The following is a 22,852-nucleotide window of genomic DNA, read 5'->3' on the forward strand; positions in this document are numbered from 1 at the left end:
CACACAGTTCGTTAACATACGTCAATTTGAACACTGTTTTTATTTATTATTGCAGGTGAAAGTCCTGGAAGGTGAGAAGAGCCACCAGAAACAGGAGCTGCAGCATATGCAGGCGCAGCTTTGTCAGGAGGAGCAGAAGAAGAAGGAGGCGTGTCGCCAGTCCTTCAATCTGAAACAAGGATTGTTGGAGAGCGAGGCCGCCAGGGATGCAGCCCACAGTCAGGTAGTCGTGTGTGGAGTACAGCTACCTTGGCACATTGCCAGACTTCATTTTCATTAACACATTAATTTAAATGAACACAATGCAGATTTGGGGTTAAAAAAAATTGGTAATGATTTATAAATATGCAGGTAAAATGTGCAGGATACAGCCCACAATTTGTACATGTCTATGTATGTATGCTTCGTTCTCTTACCTTATTATTCCTTATCATTAGTGGTGAGTAGCCATACATTTGGTACTTTTAATGTGTTCAATAAGTGTGGGAGGCAAAGGAAAAGTGGGGATTAACTGTAGAGTCATTTAGGAGTCATTTTGTTGTGGTGCAGGTCTCAGCTCTGCAGAGACGTGTGACGGAACTGGAGGAGGCCGAGCGTCACTGCCAAGAGCTGCTGCAGGCCAGAGAAGCTCAGCAGCGGCTCAGTGACCAGAAGCATCAAGAGGCAGCCGTCAAGCTACAGAAAGCGCTTGAGGTCGCCGCCATGCAGACCGGCGAGCTCAGCGCTCGTCTCGGTCATGCTGAGGCTGCCGTCCAGGACCTGGAGCGGCAACTGGGAGTGTGTGACGGCCAGCGTAGAGACCTGGAACACAAACTGTCCACATTGCGCTCGGCGCTGCGCTGCACTGTGGGCATTGATGGAGGAGGACGCTCACGCCGACGCTCCATGTCTCCCAAGAGGAAACATCTTCAAGGTTGGTCTTGAAGTCATCTTGCTAGTTTACACACTGCTGTCAGGAGGTTTACACGGGAGTGCGCTCTCTACTCAGGAGGAGACAGCCTAACTGTCTTCTCTATGTTGTCCGCTGAGAATGAAGAACTGGACTTGGACTCCATCCAGGCCGGCCTGCTGGACCTGCAGCGGGAACTGAGGGACACACAAAGAGAGCGAGTACGTACGTCTCACTAATAAGTCAACAAGAATCCACGCTAACGATTATTTGTTGTTTACAGGATGAGTCCAAGGCACAACTGGTCACTTTAAGCCAGCAGCTGTCAGAGGTCCAAGACAAATCTGGCAATGAGCTTGCCAAACTGCAGAAGTCCCTGAAGCAGCTGAAGGAAGGTTGGAAGTGCACATTGTCCTGTAAATATACAGCACAGTTAATAAAAAGGACAATGTTTGAACACTGTGTTTATTTGACTTGCAGCTAACCGAGAGATGACAGAGCAACTGCGGGAATCGCACACTTCCTTTTCCATGTGCAGAGAAGAAGCTGACCGGGAAAAGAGGAGCCTTGAGGAGGAGGTGCTTCAGTTCAGGTCTGCTCTGCAGGCTTCCCAAGCTGAGTCCAAGTCACTCAGGGTGGGTACATAGAGAAGAATCGCCCTCAGCCATCCCGTTTTACCTGGGATACTCCCATATTTTGCCCTTCTTTCCTGTCGTTGCCTGTTTTCCTGTTCCTGTCTGCTACTGCCAGAGCAGCACAGCTTCCTCATTTTCCCTTATTTTCTGGAAAATGTCCCATCTTTTCCAATGCACTTATAGACAGCTTTGATTTTGACTGACACTGATTGTCTCCCAGGACAACCTAGATCTGCTGCAAGGCTCGCAGTCTCACTTGCACTCAGAACATCAGAGGCTGAAGGAAGCCCTGGAAGAGGCCCAGAACAGAATGGGGCTCCTCGAGCTCGGAAAGCGCTCCCTGGAGGGCGAGCTGCAGCGGGCCCGTCTCCGAGCTGCCGAACTGGAGGCGGAGGCGGGCCTGCTGCAGGAGAGGCAGACGGAGGTAAGGAAGAAGCTGAGTGAGAGCGAGGACCAGTGTGCAGCACTTAGGGTCGGCAAAGAGACACTGAGCACGGCGCTGGCCCGGGCTGAGAGACACCAGGGCCAGCTTACCGAGCAGGTGAGCAAGCTGTCCGGCACGCTCAGCAACCACCAGGCCAGTGAAGGCAGGCTGCAGGAGCAGAACGGCCAGCTGCAGCGAGCGCTGATGGCCAGTGAGCACGACCGACGCCTCCTGCAGGTACCCTTCATCACGGCCTGGGAGATCAGAGATGAGTTTAAAATTAACCAGTGACCTTGGACTGTGTGAAATGTCAGGATCGTCTGGATAAAACCCAAGACTTCCTGTCGGAGAGTAAAAAGCTGAACCACTCGCTAACAGAGCGGACCCAGGCCCTGCAAAGAGCCCACAAGGACTCGGAGCTGCGCAATTCTGACCTGGAGAAACACAACCAGACTCTCCATCAGGTGACACATGCTGACATCACAGGCTACCTCATTACAACCAGATAGGTAGAACCCAGATCAATTGTGACAGGCCTTTTTGCCGCAGAGTCTGAAGCAGCAGCAGCAGGAGGCAGACCTGATGGTGCGGGAAAACGCTGATCAGCTTCAGGACAAGGTTGCACATCTGCAAGGTTCTCTGCACAAGCTGCAGAGGGAGAAGGCCAACATGGAGAAAGTGCTGACACGGCTCGGAAAAGACAAAGGTGCTCTCAGGAAGACGTTGGAGAAGGTGAGACCATCTCACTTACATGTGCGGCACACAATGTAACAGCACCACACGGACTGTGGGTGTCGAACTAATCTATGCACTATACAAAACATTAATATCATTTATAATGAAATGTAGTATTTTTATTAGTATAGGTGTATATTAGTGTGCAACCACTATTTCAGTTACAATTCTGGTCGATGAAAGGAAAAGCTGACATGAATAATTTCCTTCCTCATTTTCTTTTCATCACGTGACTTGTGCTGTGTGAGAACTTTTGCTGCACGCGATTAACAGGCGGAGATGGAGAGGCTGCGAACAGAGGAGGCGGCAGCAGCGGCCGCCAGGGAGACGCAGCAGTCGGGCCAGGCACTGGTCGGGCTGGAACGCCAGCTGGCTGAGAGGCAGAACCAGGTGACGGCTCTGCAGGTCAGGACTGAACAGCTCCAGTTCATTGATAAATGATTTAAGTTACACATCGCTCACGAGGGACGGATGCAGGTCACGCTGACACAAATCCCAATTAGCCGGAACTAGGTCAATAAAGCGATCAAATATTTGCCCCAAGTTCCTGTAGTATGTCTATTTTATTGCATTTTATTGCATTTGAACAATGAAAGAATGAACTTTCCACTGTGGTACATGCACATCTCTAAGCTGCACAAGCGAGCCCAGCTATTCAAAGGGGTTACGTTTTGAAACCACGATGAGACCATGGTGCCATCCATCCACTTTCTATGCCGCTTATCCTCACTAGGGTTGCGGGTATGCTGGAGCCTATCCCAGCTGAAATCCTGGACTGGACCACCAAAAAATGAATAACAGAAACTCCCATAAAAATGTCTATTTTTGATTGACATTGGCTTCTCACCACTTCTAAAACCCTACTTCTAGCCTGATGTTTACTTTATTCTCTGATTTTGGATCAACATTTGCATTAAAAGCGCTTTGATTGTAATTTTTTGCTGGTGAAAAAGGATGCAAGCTAAAAAAAAAGTGTTCAAAAACGCCTTTTGTATCTGTGTATCAGGCCCATATCAGCCAGCTGGAGCACACTCACGCACAGCGCCTCCTGGAGGTCACTGTCCACCATCATCAGGAGCTGGATGGCGAGACGGAGCGTCTACGCAGTGCTCAGCTGCAGGCCGAGCAGGCGCTGGAGAGCAGGGAGAAGGCCCACCGCCAGAGGGTTAAATGTCTGGAGGATCAGGTATCTTGGTGGCTCTTTGAAGGCCTCGCTATGGCCAGCAATGTCCGATGCCCTTGGCTTTTTGTCCTCACGTAGGTGTCTACTCTCAAAGAGCAGCTGGATGAGGAGACGCTGCGGCGGCAACAGGCTTACGTCAAACACATGCTGCAGTCAGCCGTGCACTCAAGTATGTAGCACCTTCACCCTGGCTGCCGACCAGCGATGCACACAAACATTCCCACATGGGCTTGTCGGCAGCAATACTTGACCAAAACAACAAATATATTTTTTACTAGCGGGTGGCATCTGCTTAATTGTTTTAAGTATTTCCTCAATACAGTCTCACTCTTGAGTAGGTCAAATACGTCCCAATACGTCTGTCTCTCCCTCCCTTGCAAAGGCCCGTTCAATATTCAGGAATAAATGTATGAAATTGTTCTCAATTTGTATTAATCATTTTATTACTGTATTTTATGTGTTTTGTTCTCCAGTGTGAGTGACTTGGGCGTAAGGTCGAAGTTCCCACTTACACTAAAACTTGACTTACATCATCAACCCAGGACCTCCTGTAATTCATAATGAAATGTAATGAGAATATTTTATAAACTCAAAATAAGGTTGAATTCAGTGTTGAAACGGGTTTAAAGAAGTGCCATTTTTCCAACTGACTAGTTGGTTTGTTAGATGGCAAAATGAAATATATACACAAACATGCATATACAAATAGTATTTTTTTATTTCCATTTCTCTTGCTGCACAACCAAAACATTGCACACTCTATAATCACCAAAACATACTTCTTACATCATTACACGTGACCATAGCACACTATTTGAGACCTCAGTTTATTGAGCTATTTTTCTTTGCCTTTTTTGTATTTTCTATGGCAAATAACATGTTTAAATCATAGCTAATCAGTGTTGTGTTGACTACTAAGCAGCTCCACTGTATGTGTGTAATTAGCACCAGAGGCAGGGTGTTGAAACAGCTTTAAATTGATGTCGAAAAGTAGAATTTCACATTAGGACAGGGGTGTCCAAAGTCTTTCCACTAAGGGTTGCATGCTGAAAAATTGAAGAATGTGAGGGTGGGCCACTTTGATATTATCAATTGTGTTAAAAGGCTATTACAATATATAAATGTGAGGCCTATACATATATAGGTCGAGTGGTTAGCATGTAGACCTCATAGCTAGGAGAACTGAGTTCAATGCCACCCTCAGCCATCTCTGTGTGGAGTTTGCATGTTCTCCCCGTGCATGCGTGGCTTTTCTCCGGGTACTCCGGTTTCCTCCCACATTCCAAAAACATGCTAGGTTAATTGGCAACTCCAAATTGTCCATAGGTATGAATGTGAGTGTGAATGGTTGTTTGTCTATATGTGCCCTGTGATTGGCTGGCCACCAGTCCAGGGTGTACTCTGCCTCTCGCCCGAAGACAGCTGGGATAGGCTCCAGCACCCCCGCGACCCTCATGAGGTTAAGCGGTAGAAAATGAATGAATGAATATATATATATACACCATGGAACTTTGGTTTGTGTCCCACCAACATGTTGCCGCATTTAGTACAACATGGCGTCCATCTTGTCCCGTTATTAATACACTGCGTGAGTGCAACTGTGTTCTTAATGTATTTTTATCACAAACATCCTTGTTAGCAGCCTAACAGCTTGCTAATACATGGAAACAGAAACCGACATCAGCTCCGTCACCTGTCTATGATGTCATCAGCGGTTGACTCTGTAGTTCTTTGCTAACTAACACACTCTCCTTTTTATTAAAACACCTTTTTATTGTTGTACAATTTTACGTGCATGAAACAATTGTAAATGCATTTAATGAGGACTGAAAGGGATACCTTTTTACCTTCACTGTAGGTGTGGTTGTTATTTATTGAATTCAATAGTGTTTCTCACCTTCTTTATCAAAATGATGACACTTGCAACTTTCTTTGGCTCCATTGTGGGTTATTTTGCAGCCGTGATCAAGGGAAAAGCAGAAAATAACTCGGGATGCTTCAATAGCCCGGCCACCGATTAGTAGACAATTCATGTCATGTCATTCATGTCAACACAGACATGACAAAAATGCACATCTGTGCTGTAATCACATAGGGTTGACAACACCCGTAGGAAGCTGGCAAGGAACAAACACACTATGTCCGGTATTGCTGCCAGAATCACCACCAGTCTATAAAACCTCAATGGCTTCAGTTTGACAGCTTGACACAGGCTACGCCAATCCATGCCAGCATCTTTGATCGCTCCATTGGCAAACTTATTATTGTGTTATGTGTTAACGTTTTTGGATTTCTGGAGTGGATGAAGCAAATTTACATTATTGATTCGGTTAGAGTCAGCCTTTCTGGAATGGATTCATGACGCTAACCAAGGTTCCATTTTATATACATATATAGATAACACAAAAAATTTTGTCTTTTTGCTTTATATTTTTCATTTTTGTTTTATTTCTACAACATACCAAGGGTCAATAAAAACGGGAACGCAAATGACACCCAGGAAACACTTTGGACACCCTGTATTAGAACAAGCTGATTATTTGAATCCGAGGTTGATCCATCGACATCGATGCATGCGAACATCGTGACTGTGTCAAATAAAAACGACATCAGACAATAGCTACACTGTGTTTGTGTGTCTGTGGAGTGTCTCCTGGGAGTGGGGGTTCTATGTGCAGGACTGAAGTGTCCTTTCACATCATGCTGGCGCATTTAAAAAAAGCATGTGTTGATTTAGTGTTGTGGCTGAAAGGATGATGACCTTTGCTCCCGTCATCAATGATGTCTGCAGGCCGCCGTTCGTCCTGCGACCATTTGTGGTCTTGCCTTTTGCTGCTGACAAACCACAAACGTATGTGTGTGGGGGTGTGTGTGTGTGCTCCACAGCAGCACACGCGCCATGACTGTGAGTCCTTGTGTGCCGCGCACAGTGCGAGCCCAGTTTAAGCAAGCCTTTGATTACCATAGACCCGCCCAGTGGTTATCCAGTTACCGGCCCCTTTACCGCCATTGGCTGCCCCAAGCTAATTATGCAAGGTAGTGAATCCCCATGGGGGAGGTGTGGCCAAAAGTGAAAGGACTCCTTTGGCAGTCAGAATAGAGCTTTTATTGAGGATATCTCAAAGCTCACCATCAGGGACCAAATCGAGGGATTGTTGAGGAAATCTGTGCTGCTGCTGCTCTTTCATTCCTTCCCCACAGCCAAAGCAGCGAGCAGAATGCAAGGAATCCACAGTATTCCTCACCCTGGGAGACCTGCTGAAGTGTGAGGACCCGGACGGCCGTGCTTGGCACTCCTGGATTCAGGTGTGCGCCACCTCTCTCTCCTCCTTCCTTACGACTTTCCTGCCTTCCTTCTTCCCTCCCTCCCACTGGGCTGCCTGCTGTGGGCTCCATCCCCAAGCAGGGTGTCTGAGGCCATGGTGCTGCTCTCCCTGCTGCCCTGCCTCTGCACCCTGCTTTCCCTGGACCTGCTGCCTGGGGCGGAGGCCGCTGTGCCGCTGGAGGACTTCTACCCCTTTGGTTTGGACCATGGAGACTCTCAGACCGTAGCCCAGGACGACGGGGGTTCTGGTCTTGTGGAGATCTCTGTGGCGTTCCCCTTCTTTGGAGACCGGCACACGGGGCTCTATGTGAGTACAGCAGCGTGTTTATGTCTATATATATCTAAAGTTTGTGTGTGTGCATGTGTGTGTGTGTGTGTGTACTTGGCAAGGCACAGTGACATGGTGTGGACTGCAGAGCCACAGAGGGGATGAGGTGGGGGCACGCAGCCAAGCGCTACACTGCAGAAGTCCGCTGAGAGTTTGTATATGTTTGCCTGCACTCCACCGCTGTGTAACCTCATTTGTACAATATTACCTTTCCTGCCCACGGCGGGGATCACCATCCATCCCGATCATGACCTTCCCTGTGCTGCCCCCCGGCAGAGATCCATGCACCGAGCATCCGCACTCGGTGCAGAGCAGCTCGACAAGGCTTTTCACACACTTTGATCCGCCTTAGTCGTGTCTCGGGTTCGCACAAGACAGAACCTTAAATCAGCACCACCTGTTGCAGTTATGCATCCCACCCCCGCCCCCCATCTCCCTCCCCTCCTCACGCTCTACAAATCCCAAGCAGAAGGAGGCTGGGGCACCATGGCAACACTGGGCAAGGTCAAAGGCTGTCTGGTTGATCTATCATGTCGACTCCACAAACAGTGTGGACCTTCTTCTTGCACACGTCAGACAAGACGAGACACGCTAAGAAATTGCTGAGCTTCTCATCAAACTGCCGTCAGACGTCACATGACGCCCGCAGCTCCTTCTCGTCTCAGGCGCGACGCTCCGATCGATTAAACATCCGCAGCGGCGCAAACGGGCCACACGAGGTGCTAGATCTCCAACGGTGCTTCCTGGGAGAGTGCTGCCCATCACAAAGTCAACCAGAACAGCACGGTTGACGATTACAAGTCTTAGACCAAAGTTGGAAATTCCTCTAATTTCCAAAAAGCAAATGTTGACAGGCCAAGCCACATAATGATGTATAATGCTATACATAATGCTATAAGCATGTACAGTAATCCCCACTACTTTGCGCCTCAAATTAATGTGGCTTGCAACCTATTATCAGTCAAAAATATGCACATCGAAACAGATTTTCTTTGCCTAAATTGAGCATTTTCAGGCATGAAAATGGCTAAATGTAATTGGCGACTCCAAATTGTCCATAGGTATGAATGTGAGTGTGAATGGTCTATATGTGCCCTGTGATTGGCTGGCAACCAGTCCAGGGTGTACCCCGCCTCTCGCCCGAAGACAGCTGGGATAGGCTCCAGCACCCCCGCGACCCTCGTGAGAATAAGCGGTAGAAAATGAATGAATGAAAAATGGCTAAATGAAGTAAAATCCAAATATAAGGCATTCAGAAGATGCATTCACAGACATTGTGATGATACGTAGTATTCTGCACTGATCACTAGTAGTTTTTCCAGTGTCTAAGCATCGACCTCTGTGAGCACCATCATACGTGCACACCTGTCCAAAACCTGGCCAACTTGTATTCTGTGGTATTTTGTAAATGAGTGTGTTCAAAAGTTCAGAAAAAAATCACTTTAGCTTGGTGAGTGGATGTGGCACAGCCCGTTAATTTCGCCGTAATACAAGGTTAGCAAGCAGCATTTAACTCCCTTAACTACCCTGACCCAGTGGCTAGACACTAACATGCAAAACATTGTAACACTGTAATGTTCGGTGAGACACACAAGCACCAGACTTGGTCGCTAGAACAACAGGCTTTTACCGTAGGTTTCAGTGATCTCACAACAGACACATTAATCCCTAAAAAAAAACAGGCTTCGCTACACACCTTAGAATGGCAAATAGTTGTCATTCATTTTCACACGTGGGAGCTGTAAGTTTGATCATGCTGTTTACCTTCAGCAAATAGGCTAATCTAGCATGATGGCAAAATATGCATGTAATGTTAGCACTTTAGAAGACAGAGCTGTGTTAGCCTTGTAAGGCTAACATACTTCCCATACACTATTATGGCACCTCTGACACTTATTTCAAATGGTTAAAAATACTACAACGCAGGCCTTTTAAATCCCTTTCTGGCTGGTTGTATTTTGGGCGCCTGTGATTGACAAACAGCAGTCATGTGACCCCACACAAACCCTCCTCGTAACCAGGCTGTCCCAATGTGTTATGGTTTGTGTCTGGGAGTTTTCACTTGTTGCTGGGATCCCTCCTCCTCGTCCGCCCCCCCCAGCTCCCAGCCTCCTCCCACGCCTCAGATAACATGGCAGGGGTCTTCCCCCTGGAACTGTCCAGCTGCTTTATCTTAGAAATGACCAATCACGCTAACAGAACACAGATGTGTCCGCGGCAGCTCCCAAACGATGCACTTACTACTCCTCACTTACAGTGGGCCGCTGGGTCGGGAGTGCGAAGGTCAGCGAGGACGGCACACATGTTTGGAAGCAGATGTGAGGGGAGATACTGTACTTACGATGGATGGCTTTTATTGTAGAGAAAAGTGGAAAGATGAAGGCGCACGTTTATACTGCAAGGTGGAAGGCGGTGCTGCGTTTGATCGAAGCGGGTCATACGTTTCAAAAGCAGCACGCCAAAGACTCTTTACACCCATCACATCTGCAAGCGCTAATCTGCCCTCCTTGAGAACTCTTTCATTCACTCGCCGTTCCGTGCACACCAGTTGTCACTGGCCATGTCACCCCACGCTAACATGACATCTGCACACACTTCATGTGGGACTCAGTGAGCTTGGCAAGCTTATCGCTAACTTGCTTGTTGGACTTGCTGGCTTATCTTAATTTAGCCTATTCAGTCTCCCAGGTATGTTCTTTAAGCTATTGTGTAGCTGCCTACACCTATTCAGCCTGTTGTTCAGCTGTTTCCAGATGAAATGTCTAGTCTTTGTCTTGGACTTCCAGACACCCTAAAATATCAAGAAAAATACATTTTATAGAAAACAATTATTACTGTACTTAAAGTAAAAATGTGAAATAATTGTAAATGACAAATACATGGAAATTATTGCTGATGCGGGCTTTCTGTACGTCCTAGTGAGATTGAATTCAATCGTGGTTCTGACATTGATGAAATTGCTTTCTTACTTTCTTTGGCCCCATGGCGGGTTATTTAGCGCAACAAAAAATGCAGTTAGTGAGTCAGCAAAACGTAGGGTGCTTTGTTTGGGTAGTCGGTTTCACAGAGCAATACAGACTAAACATAGGCACAATTTCACTGATGTAAGAATACATCTTTTTTATATAAAAATATATTTAAAAAAACTCACACGTCAGCCCCCACTGAAACGCTATAAACAAATCAAGATGGAGTCAGACTTTCAGGAATCCATGTATGACAACTTGTACCGTCTTTTTTTCTTGAAAACGGCAGCCAGAGAGTGTTTTTTCGGGTGTAAGAATTGTGTAAATGGGAAGATTTTTTTTTTTGTTCTAGGGAGAAAGAGACCCACCTCATTCACTTACAGCTGTTTTGTGAACAAAGTACAGTTAACCGCCATATCGACCAATATTCATCCAATATTTATCCAATATCCAACTCTACTATTTTCTGATAATCATTAGCACATTTATGCAGCTGTGAGTGAGTGGGTATGGTCAGGAGATTGCAGATTTGCTTTAGTATTTTGGGATCCAATATCTGCTTAACCTTCTGAAACAAGTTGGGGTCGGAACTTGGGCGAAGCGTGTTCCCAACTCTAAAGTGCCTCTACTTGCTATTGATGTTTTTTGATGAGTGAAGCCAATAATTATGGCACTATGTGTAGTACCTGTTCAGTCAAGGTCCCTCCTTGGTCGGATACACAGTGAGAAATGTCAACAACACATGCTAGCACGTACTAACATTAGCTTGTTGCTGTGGATTAGTGTGCTGCAATTTGACATACTCCACAGTCTCCACTTTGCTGTAGTTGTTCCTGACCAAGAAGAGTGAATACTGGAGACCCTTGTTTGCCTCCGTTGATATTTCCACTCATACAGCCCCGATTCAAGTGGACATCGTATATTTATAGAGTCATGCTTTGCAAATGTGAGGTATTGTACTAGTTTTTCACCACTAGAAGGTCTGCAGTAATTCCTCATTTATTGTGGTTCATTAGTTCCAGCAAATTTACATAAAGTAGGATTACTTATTTATAAAATTAATATAGTTAGAGCCCTGTGATTGGCTGGTTTACACCGCCTCTTGCCCAAAGACAGCTGGGATAGGCTCCAGCATACTCGCCACCCTAGTGAGGATAAGCGGCATAGAAAAAGAATGGATAGATATCGAGGGTCCAGAAAGCCTGTTTACAACCTTCTAAATATGTTTTTTTAACATAATTAGAACCCTCAAATCATCACCTTTACAGTCATATCACTTTATATAGTCGACCTTATAATGGTAAATAAGCCATTTAAGGCATAAATAAGACTTGTGCTTGTATGTGTTGCTGTAAATGAGTAGGGGCTGGACAGGAAGTGACTTCAGTAGTTTAGTTTTTGTTTGTCTTGGTTTCCAGCCTGTATTTTTATTAGCGATTATTGTGCCTGTTGTGAAGTCATTCAAAACTGCCTGTTGTTCTGGTGTTTGTGTGTCTCACCCAACATTACAGTAATATTTCTGACACCTGGTGACCAGTGTAGAATACTACATATTATCTTTGAATGTATCTTTTATATTCCTTATGTATTAGCTCATTTGAAGTGGTGAGGCATTACTCCACCTCTGTCTTCAGAGACTAGAACAAAGAGCAATATCCAACTCTTTATCTATTTTCAACATCATCTCTGTCATGCTATATGTGCTACAGTGTGGCTTTCTACTGTGCTCTGACGTATTTATTGTTATTTCTGGATAGATTTGTCCAGAAATATACAAGCCTGGATGCAGTCCTCCAACACCCAGGCTGATTAAACAAGGTAGCCTGTAATTACTTGCATTCAAGTCGTTCCAAACGGGCTTTTTTTTTGCCAAGTTAAAAAGTTATGCAGGAGTAGAGTAATCAAAACATCCTCTTTTGACAAGAAAAAAAAACAAATGTTTCTCTTTGTCGATGCCTGGGCACCTTCTTCATTTGGGGGTTTGCTTTGGCGTGACTCAAACTACATCAAAGTTTGTTGTACTCCATAAATCGGCTGTGCCTGCAGAAACCCGCCCAAACTAAATCCTGGACATGTCCGGCGCAGAATTCCCCCCCACACCTAAAAATGTTACAGATGGAAGTGACACCGCTGAGAGCGAGAGGAAGAAATATGGACACAGAGATGTTTCTTACTGAGCGTGCACACACTCGCCCCCCCACCCCCCCTCTGCTGTGAACCTGACCTTGGCGGTGTTACAACATAACGGCGGGCACCGCGTGAACTCTTTCGCTCTCTCACATAAGTGCAAGGCGTAGACGCCGCTCACTGCTTGCTCAGCCTGCTTTAGCGACACGGAGCAAACAATAGGCCTTCAGTTCGGGCTAAATATGCGTGAATTCACATCTTTATCAACATACACTAAGTCACTTTTCACCATTTGGTTTACTTCAGAACGCTGCGGTTTGGACGGGTAAAAATCCTCAGACAGCAGACCTGATACCGTACCCTCCCAAAAATAAGACAGTATTTTTCCCACTGAAAAACATCATCTTATTTCTTATAAATGCCCACACGCTCATTTATTTACTTGTATTCACTTTTAAACACATTATAACGGGACTGTCTGCGAATGTCGTTCCAACTCCGTACAATAGATGGCATCGTAACTCTGATTGTTAACACACCTCATACCCACCTGGTTTGCCAGAGAAAAAGAAGATGTAGCAAAAGGGAGCCATGTTGCCAAGTTAGTGACTCTAGCCCTCAAAGGTTTGGTTTCAAAAAAGCGACGCACTACCCAATCTACCCACTTTTTCCGGACACCAACATGAAAGAAAGTGCTTTAACCCCCCCCCCCCCCCCCAAAAAAAAACAAACATGTGTCATGCTAACATTGCAGTCCTGTGGAAAAACACTGACTGCAAACCAACCAAATGGCGTCTCCCTGAGCTTTTCTTCCTGTCATTCAAACACATGCTAGTGTCTTGTCGAGATGCAGCCACTGGAAGAAGACCAGAAGAAGAGTTCTGATGCAAATTTTAAGATGATGCTGATCAACGATGTTAAAAACAGTTAAAAAGTGGGATTTGTAAAGGAAACATGAAATCTTGAAAACGGGTCGTCTTACTTGTTAAGACGACTCGTTTTCAAGATTTCATATCAATCAGCATCGCCTTAAAATTAGCATCAGAACTCTTCTTCTGGTCTTCAATACAGTATTAAGGCAAGGCAAGTTTATTTACTGTATAGAGCACCATTCGTACCCAAAGTAATTCACAGTGCTTTGCTATCAAACACAACATTTGACAATGAAAAATGCATAACAATAACAAGGGCTGTATGTCTTGTTCCTGACTGTTCCTATTTCCGATCCTCGCTTTCTGGAATGCAGCAATAACATCTTAAAAGATGACAGAGACTTCTTTAAACCCTTCCAGAGTCCTTTTGGGGCTGAGATAAACCCGTGTCACATATTTTAGAAGCTAGTCCACTCCCTCCACACATTTTGGATGGTGGACTTCCAGGCCTCAGCTCTCATTAGGGGCTCCGAGGCTGTGAGAGCTTCACAACTCCCGAGCATCCGTTCTTTCATCCAGCCTTGGGCGCCCTCCTCCCGCCCCTGCTATCAGATAGTGCTCAGGATGACCTCGGCGCCCTGCCCCTGCTGCCGTTCCCCTTCCGCCAATCCCCCCTTCCACACCCGCTTCACATACTGTCCACACACATGGATCCACATTCTCAGCACATCATGCTGATGCAGAGGGGAAGGCTGCGGTCGGGTAATTAACTCAGCTCCTGTCCGCTGCCAAACAAAACTTCCTCCGCTGTTTTTACAGCAAAGTGATGTTTTTTCAAAGAAGCCGAGCTCCCCCCCCCCCAGTTGTTGTTTTGTCACATGCTGCTCGGCCTGCTGCAGGCACAGAGGCAAAGTTCACTCTCGGCCGTAAAAGGAAAAACAGGATAGGTGCCACGGTGAGCAGGAGATGCAGAAAGTGTGAATGAAAGAAGCTCTTTCATGGCCATCCAACGCTTTGCTCTACGAGCCCAATTTCACACTCAGCAACTCTTTTCATCCATGCACCATGAAGGTCACTCATGCAGCTTCCCAATCTAGAACATCACCATTCACGTAAGCCCACAACCACTTTTGTAGTTATTCTTACAATATGGTATAGTCCCTTTTACGTATTGTGTATTATAGCAATTTTTGGTTCACTGGGTACTTGAGAATAGAACCAATGTTGTAATAGCGGTAAGGAGCAAATTGGTCTGATGAGTAATACCTCTTACAAATCTGCTGAGTAGCAACACTGTATGCAGAGCTAGATAGCGCTGCTGTTGTAGTAGCGGTAAGGCACAAACTGCGCAGCCAGCATTAATACCCCACATTTGAAAGCGCATGTAGAGGTTGATAAAGCTTGTTGTAACAGTAAGGAGCAAATGAGCAAGCCAGCTTTATTGTGGAATTATGGGATAATAACTATAAAAGCAATCTTCACTCGCTCAATGTGTTGCAAAAAAAGTCAGTAAGGATAATCCATAATGTGCTTATAGAGAACATACTAACTCCTTATTTCTAATATCACAAATACTTAAACTTGCTGATATAGTCAATCTTCAAACAGCTAAAATAATGCATAAAGCTAAAAATAACCAATTCCCTAAAAATGTCATCCAATACTTCTCTACAAGAGAGGAGAAATATGATCTCAGGGAAGAACTACATTTGAAACACTTCTATGCTAGGACTATGTTAAAAAGCCATAGCATTTCAGTATGTGGAATCAAACTATGGAATGGATTGAGTAAGGACCTCAAACAATGCACAACGATGAGCCAATTCAAGAAACAATACAAGCAGTTGATGTTTGCTAAATACAAGGATGAAGAGTCTTGAACCAGTCATGACGTGTTATATATATCGCTATATTGACACTTATTATGGTACCCATTATGTCATTGTTGATATGATATTGATCATATAACCTCATACTTCAGTACATTATTACAAAAAAAACAATCTTAAACTGTATTATGGAAAGCAGGAAGTGAACAAATGTAACAGTTACTGATTGTAAAAGTACCAGATGGATTTAATAAGCTTTGCTTCTTCCTACTCCTTTTGGACATGTGGAACTGTGAACTGATTATGTGATGCACTCAATTGTAATCTGATGCATGTTCAAATGAATTAAACCATTACCATTATTACCTCTCATTAGTTCATTGTGAGCAACACGTAATACACATGAGTTCCACACCAGGTGCTGAGTAGCAAGATTTTAAAGCACATGCAGAGCTAGATAAAGCTGCTGATACTTCAAATGCAGCTAAGGCCATCCTACATTAGGAGGTTGCCTACAGCCACAGCTGGCACTAAATAGAGACTCGTTATGTGCTTGTAGACCTTGCACCCAGTGATGTATTGTAATAATAGAGAACTGGCACTCTGCCTGTATAAAAAGGTGTCAGATTGCCTACTTTACAGCTGTGGAAGGTGTGTATGAGGTGAGTTAACTGTCTTTCCAGGCAGCGTCTTCATCAGTTTTCTCAGCTGCTGTCATTTCGAATAAAGGTAGCGTGTGTCTGCGACATGAAGTGCAAACATCCTCCAAGCACTGGCCAGTCTGAGTCACGCTGACTTAAAGAGAAAAAAAACCCATCTGACTCATCTCGTTCCTCCTCAGGTGAACAACAACGGCCTGGTCTCATTCCTGAGGGAGGTGTCTCAATTCACACCTGTGGCTTTCCCCATCGCTGGAGACAGGAGGGCGGTGGCGCCATTCTGGGCCGATGTGGACAACCGACGGGCGGGTCGGGTCTTCTACAGGGAGAGCAGGGAGCCGTCCATCCTGAGCAGAGCCGCCGGCGATGTCAAAATGTACTTTTCAGACTTCCCGGACTTCAACGCAACCTGGGTCCTCATCTCCACTTGGCACCAAGTCACTTTCTTTGGCGGCAGCCCTGTCACACCGGTATGAACTCAGCTCATATACTGTCCCAAAAGTGACTACTGCCCTCATCTAGTCAATACTGCTGTCAGCACTCGTGCACATCATGCTTCACTGTCACCAAGGCACAATTGCCTTGCTACGCACTTGTGTAACGTTGCTATTCCAGCAATTGACATGAGGGGATAATGCGCCACTTCAGAATGTCACAGTACATGTTTGAATCCATTTTTCCCTCAATTAACTGCTGCTCCCGAGTACCAGCAGCACTCGTGCACACAAGCACCGCCATGGCGGGATCATGCTGTGCTCTGCTTCAGAATGTCACTGCATATTTTGAAAATAATCTTTTCCTGCAATGAACCGTAGCTTCCGAGTGCTGGCAGCACTCATGCAACGCCATGCTGGACTGTAGCTACTCACCAGTTTTCAATGGAAAGTCAAATCTATACTGCTATACAAGATGTACTCTGGGGCTGCACGGCGGTCCAGTGGTTAGCACGCAGACCTCACAGCTAGGATTGGTTCTGGTTCAATTCCACCCCTGGCCATCTCTGTGTGGAGTTTGCATGTTCTCCCCGTGCATGTGTGGGTTTTCTCCGGGTACTCCACATTCCAAAAACATGCTAGGTTAATGACTCCAAATTGTCCATAGGTATGAATGTGAGTGTGAATGGTTGTTTGTCTCTATGTGCCCTGTGATTGGCTGGCCACCAGTCCAGGGTATACCCCACCTCTCGCCCCAAGACAGCTGGGATAGGCTCCAGCACCCTCGTGAGGATAAGCGGTAGAAAATGAATAAATGAAGCTGTACTCTGATTACTCTAAAGTATATGCAACATAGATATAACAAGTGCTATGCTGCCCATGTCACAGTACATTGGGGAATTCAACGTTACCTTGATAAACCGCAGCTTCCTGGTGCCGCATTCTATCACCACCATGTTTGACTAGAATTTTTAGCCATTGACCAGATTTTTAGCCATTTTTAATAATGGCTGTGGATAGTAAGTATCCTGTGTATTGCCACAGAAACTGCACACTGACTACTGTATTGTTCCATGACTAGATATACTATAATAAAAGTTCATGCTGAAATGAGACTGCACTTTAACAGAGCTTGCCTGTCTTTCTGCACAGGTAAACACTTTCCAAGTGATTCTCATCACAGATGGAGAGCTTTCCTTTACCATATTCCAGTACAACAACATCACCTGGACCACCGGAATGCACGCTAGCAGTGGCGGAAACCCAGCAGGCCTGGGAGGAATCGCAGCACAGGTAGGATCACATGGAGCATACTTGGTATGGTTGGATCAAGATGGGAGTTCATCTTCTGAGACGTGTGCCTCCTTCTTCCTCTCCTCCCAGGCAGGCTTCAACGCCGGTGACGGCAAGCGCTACTTCAACATCCCCGGCTCCCGCACGGCCGATGTGGTGAACGTGGAGGGAACCACCAACGTGGGATACCCGGGCCGATGGGTGTTTCGCATTGATGACGCCAACGTGGAGGTGGGCGGTTGCAACAACTCAGGTGAGCGTGAGAGAGAAGCTCTTGTTGACTTCCTGGAGCAACTTTCACACTTTCACCTCCATCGCCCTCCAGCATCGGTGTGCCCGCACCTGCGACCGTGTCTGAATGGTGGGCAGTGCATCGATGACTGTATCACGGGGAACCCCTCCTTCACCTGCTCCTGCTTGTCAGGGTTCACTGGCAGACGTTGTCACATCAGTGAGTCATGGAGCGCTTCATTTGACTCCGTCATTTGCATAATTGGCCTTGACTTAAAACTCAGTGTTGTGTGTGGATGGGTAATATGGCGCTTTTTTGTTTGTATCATAAGAAACATGCAACATTACTGGTGTGCCCAGCATACCTTGCAGGCACTTTGTAATCATCAGTTTAACTTGCTGTTAAACTTACAATGAACACCATTTTATTGTGTCTTAACTTCCCTTTTACATGGTGTGCTGTTTATTTTTTGGTTCGCACTGTGAGATGTTGTCATTCTGTTGCATCGATGATTATGCTGAGTTATGATGCCAATTTATCGCGGTTATTTGCTTCCAGACCCCACTGTAATAAGTGGGAGACCTCATCAATAAATGCATTTTTTTGTTAAAGGATAGAAAACCTGTAACGACCTAAACACGGTTTTAAATACACTCATATTACACATATTTAGCAGACAAAATAAGATACATTTCAGACAAAAATGCGACAACAACAAAACGTTTCTTGCAATAAATATGTTCTGGACAGGAGGTGTAATCCTGGGTTCAGGGTTGAGTTTTAACTTTGCGTGTGTTTCCGCCACCACAGTCGCCAGTATTAGGGATTTTTATGCTTACTGTGTGATCATTCAAACCTGTAATAAAAGCCTGTTGTTTGGGTGATCAACTCTGGTGCTTGTATGTCTCACTCAACATTACAGTAACAAAGTCACCTAGTGGACAGTGTAGAATACTACATATCATCACACCATCTGTGAATGTGTCGTCTGGATGACTTGTATTTCTGTTTTACTTCATTTAGCTATTTTTGTACTTGAAAATGTTTAAATTAGGCAAAAATATGTAAAATGTGCTTAAATATGCATATTTTTGACGAATAATAATTCATATGCATTTGATAAACTGTGACAAGCCGTGCAATTTGTAGTGTGAAGGATTACTGTAATGTGTTTGTGAGCAAGGGCAAGGAGATAGCACCAAATCATAAAAAGGTAGCGTCAAATCTTTCTGTGGCAGTCCAAAATTATTTGTGGCAGGCTGCCACAAAAAAAAATATGTATGCTTACCAGCTCCTAGTTTGAGAACAATAGATTGTGCAAAAAGTACAAATTAAAGTGACTTTACTGTATGTGAGTAGTGTATATACTTATGGAGTGCCTTCAAAGTACCCCCATTTGATTATGAATAGTATATGAAGTACATTTTATTGACTTGAAGTGGACTTTAACTCTAACTCTGACTCATTTGCTTAGACGGTATCAAACCTCCTGTTTGGATGTGTTGATTATAATGCAAAGAGGTCAGAGGAGTGAGCTCTGTGGGACTCCACAGCTTTCATGTGCAACTTTTCATGTTTGCAGATGTCAACGAGTGTGCCTCATTTCCCTGCAAGAATGGAGGAACCTGTGAAGACCAGATTAATAGTTTCACCTGTCGCTGTCCACCTGGATACACTGGGAATGTGTGTGAAACAGGTACAGTTAGTGCATGTATTGGATGTTTTTCAGCCAATCAGCGTGCAGGCTTAGTGCCTTTTCCCACAACTAGGCATGCTGAGATGTATCAGACTTTGTTGATACCTTTGGACGGCCAGCAGCACATACTTGTGGCGGGAGAGGATATATATCAATCAGCTGAGTAAATATTCCATGTGCCTTGCAGACGTTGACGAGTGCAGAGACGGGCCCTGTCTCAACGACGGGCTGTGTGTGCAAGGCAGCGGCAATTTCACCTGCGTCTGCAAGCCCGGTTACACCGGCGTCCTGTGTGAGACAGGTGGGCGGGTTTTTGTAAGGTTTTATTCTGACGCGTTCATGGTCAGATATAATTGATTGTGTTTGTGTCCCAGCTGTCAACAAGTGTGAGTCGCAGCCCTGCTTGAACGGCGGGGAGTGCGTCAATCACGCCATGAACGTCACCTGCCTTTGTCCTGCCCCTTTCACTGGCGTTGTCTGCGAGTCAGGTGACCTCATCAGCTCGGCCTGTATCAGGATAGCAAATGTCGACTTGATCATTGTATCTTTATGAATATATATCGAAAGATGTATACAGTTGAGTTAATCAAGAATCTTGTTGTCAATCGATGCGTTGTCTACAATAGTGAATGACAGCTGTGGTGTCTAATTAGTGATGAGTCAAACAACATTAATTGTGGTTGTAACATCTGTCTGTTTTTTTTTTATTAACTCCACACAATGGTAGCTTGTGTAGTTGCATGAGTGGTCACCATCAAGCAGCTTTATTTAGCTCTGCATATGCTTTAAAATGTTGCAACCCAGCTGCTGGTGTAAAAGCCATGGTTCTACACACTTGTTTACAATGAACTCATCAGTGATATTAATGCTATCGAGGAAATCTGCTTCTTACCGCTATTCCAGCAGAAGCTTTATATAGCTCTGCATGCGCTTTATAATGTTGCTACTTAGCTGTTATGCTTGCTATTTACAATGAAGTTGTCAGTGCTATTAAAGCTAACAAAGCAGGTTGCCCCTTACAGCTGTTCTAACAAATGCTTTATCTAGCTCTGCATGCGCTTTAAAATGTTGCGATTAAGCTGCTTGTGTGAAAGTCATGCATCTTATACTACACTGTTAACAATGAACTCTTCAACGTTATTTATGCTAGCAGAGACGTTTGTTCCTTACTGCTATTTCAACAGAAGATTTATATAGCTCTGGCTGCGCCTTAAAATGTTGCTAATAAGCTTCTGGTGTGAAAGTCATGTGTCTCACCCTACACTACTGTTTACAATGAACTCATCAGCGCTGCTAATGCTAGCAAAGATGTTTGCTCCTTACCACTATTCCAACAGAAGCTTTAGCTAGCTCTGCATGCACTTTAAAATGTTGCAACTCAGCTGCTGGTGCCAAAGGCTTACACTACTGTGAAGGTCAATTATTTATATTGAATTAATCAGCGCTGGCAGAGGCGCCTTACTATTGCAACATTGGTTGTGTTGCATGCTGTGTCATGCAATACACGTATTTATTCATTTCCATGTGGTCAAAGAGAGCTACATTTTTTTTCCACTTTGGCATGCACAGGTGTACCTAATGAAATGCCTGTTGCGTGTATAACAAATGATCAATGTTGATGTTTTTTTCCCACAGAGCTGATGGAGCTCCAGGTAAACTCAACCAAAAACCAAACAGGTGAGAACAATGATGTGTTTTACAGAGATGTCCAACATTGGCTCTGACAGTTTTCGCTACTTTCCTGCAGCACAGTGCGACGGCGAGGACTGCAAGAACCACCAGATGTGCGAGTACACCAGCTCGGGAGCATACCAGTGTACATGCGCGCCAGGATACTTTGGCGACACGTGCGAAGGTAACGTCTGAGAGCGCCTGCAGCCGGGCAGGTAGCGGGCGGGGCAGACTTGCGGAGGGGATGTGCTCTCCCGCAGGAATTTGGACCTCTGCCCTGCAAGAGGCTGCCTCCTCTGATGGATTATTGTAATTATCAAAGCGTACAAGGCCTCGCCCGGTTTACTACGGGAACCAGGATAAACACGAGTCGCTTGATGTTGCTGTAAATAATTGTTTTATGGAGCGGTTTTATGAGTTTACCAACAAGAGGAAGTGCTTTGTCTAGACTCCAAAATGCCTCTTTATGAGTGGATGCCGCTCTGTGGTATTTCTTCCGACTGCTGAAATATGCAGGCTTCCTCGCAGCTACTTGCTTCTCTGGAATACTGCCAGGACGCTGAACAATGAGCACAGCTGCTGCTTTTTTAATGATTTTATGCACTAAATATTATCATTGCGATAGAATTTAACCTAGACAAAAGTATTGAGATGTGCCTCGTAACTTACAAGGCACGGCAAATTCTGTAGAACCACAGCTGAACTGTTCCATTGTAGTTTTATGTTATGCCATTTATGTTTACAGTATAAAATTTCAATGGACATAAATGACTAAAATGCTAACATTTAGCATTCTGCCCCCTAGCAAGATAGCGCTAACTACCAAATGTGCTATGGCAGTTCCACAGTGCTTTTATATCATGTCATGTAGGTTGACAGTATAACATTTCATTGAACAAAAATGGCTAAAATGCTAAGAGCTTTTTGCATGCTACCCTCTAGCAAGATAGTGCTGAGTATCAAAAGTGCTACGGCAGTTCCATAGCGATTTTCTATTATGACACGTCGGCTTACATATAACATTTCAACTGACAAAAATGCAGACAGTTAGCATGCTGACAGTTAGCATGCTACCCCCAGCAAGATAGCACTAAGTACCAAAATTGCTACAGCGGTTCCATCGTGATTTTATATCTGTGATGTACACTTATAACATTTCAGTTCACAAAAATGACTGAAAGGCTAACAGTAAGTTAGCTACTCCATTGCAAGATAGTGCTGAGTACAGAGGGGACTATGGTAGCTGGCACAGATACCAATAGTGATCACATACTACATGCAGTGTAAATGTTTAAATGTACTACTAGCTATATTAGGGGCTGTCTCTGCTGGGTCCCTCCAGCCGCATCCGCTGCCTTCTGAACTACAGATGCAGCCGATTCCCTCTTCTGTGACAAAATGTCGGCACTCGTACGTCAGCTTGGCAAATCAGTGTACACAACACATATCTGAGACATATCCGATACCGATCGGTGGCCGATTGATCCGCGCACCCCTAGTTTTAATGCATGCTATATAGGTTAATACCGAGGAACATTGCTAAACAATTTACAC

At 45.0% G+C, this 22,852-nt stretch overlaps 2 protein-coding genes across 4 annotated transcripts in view; both read left to right on the top strand.

Moving 5' to 3' along the window:
- crocc2 (ciliary rootlet coiled-coil, rootletin family member 2) overlaps positions 1 to 4,664 on the top strand; it is a 39,518-nt gene extending 34,854 nt beyond the window's left edge. For all 3 annotated transcript variants that reach the window (XM_058072926.2, XM_078790226.1, XM_078790225.1), the window contains 11 exons: positions 56 to 223; positions 550 to 913; positions 989 to 1,110; positions 1,173 to 1,284; positions 1,370 to 1,524; positions 1,745 to 2,185; positions 2,263 to 2,412; positions 2,498 to 2,680; positions 2,957 to 3,088; positions 3,690 to 3,869; positions 3,945 to 4,664. In XM_058072926.2, the coding sequence (XP_057928909.2) occupies positions 56 to 223; positions 550 to 913; positions 989 to 1,110; positions 1,173 to 1,284; positions 1,370 to 1,524; positions 1,745 to 2,185; positions 2,263 to 2,412; positions 2,498 to 2,680; positions 2,957 to 3,088; positions 3,690 to 3,869; positions 3,945 to 4,043 (2,106 nt within the window). In that variant the 3' untranslated portion in view covers positions 4,044 to 4,664. The remainder of the gene's footprint in view (positions 1 to 55; positions 224 to 549; positions 914 to 988; positions 1,111 to 1,172; positions 1,285 to 1,369; positions 1,525 to 1,744; positions 2,186 to 2,262; positions 2,413 to 2,497; positions 2,681 to 2,956; positions 3,089 to 3,689; positions 3,870 to 3,944) is intronic.
- A 666-nt stretch (positions 4,665 to 5,330) lies between these two features.
- Positions 5,331 to 22,852, top strand: part of sned1 (sushi, nidogen and EGF-like domains 1) — a 39,991-nt gene continuing 22,469 nt past the window's right edge. The window contains exons 1-10 of the mRNA XM_058072927.2: positions 5,331 to 7,498; positions 16,155 to 16,442; positions 17,559 to 17,699; positions 17,790 to 17,952; positions 18,025 to 18,150; positions 19,514 to 19,627; positions 19,815 to 19,928; positions 20,002 to 20,115; positions 21,263 to 21,304; positions 21,375 to 21,482. Of these exons, the coding sequence (XP_057928910.2) occupies positions 7,286 to 7,498; positions 16,155 to 16,442; positions 17,559 to 17,699; positions 17,790 to 17,952; positions 18,025 to 18,150; positions 19,514 to 19,627; positions 19,815 to 19,928; positions 20,002 to 20,115; positions 21,263 to 21,304; positions 21,375 to 21,482 (1,423 nt within the window). The 5' untranslated portion in view covers positions 5,331 to 7,285. The remainder of the gene's footprint in view (positions 7,499 to 16,154; positions 16,443 to 17,558; positions 17,700 to 17,789; positions 17,953 to 18,024; positions 18,151 to 19,513; positions 19,628 to 19,814; positions 19,929 to 20,001; positions 20,116 to 21,262; positions 21,305 to 21,374; positions 21,483 to 22,852) is intronic.

Source organism: Doryrhamphus excisus, linkage group LG4, assembly GCF_037039965.1.
Source record: "Doryrhamphus excisus strain RoL-2023G ecotype Guam linkage group LG4, RoL_Dexc_Guam_v1.1, whole genome shotgun sequence".
Lineage (NCBI taxonomy): Eukaryota > Metazoa > Chordata > Actinopteri > Syngnathiformes > Syngnathidae > Doryrhamphus > Doryrhamphus excisus.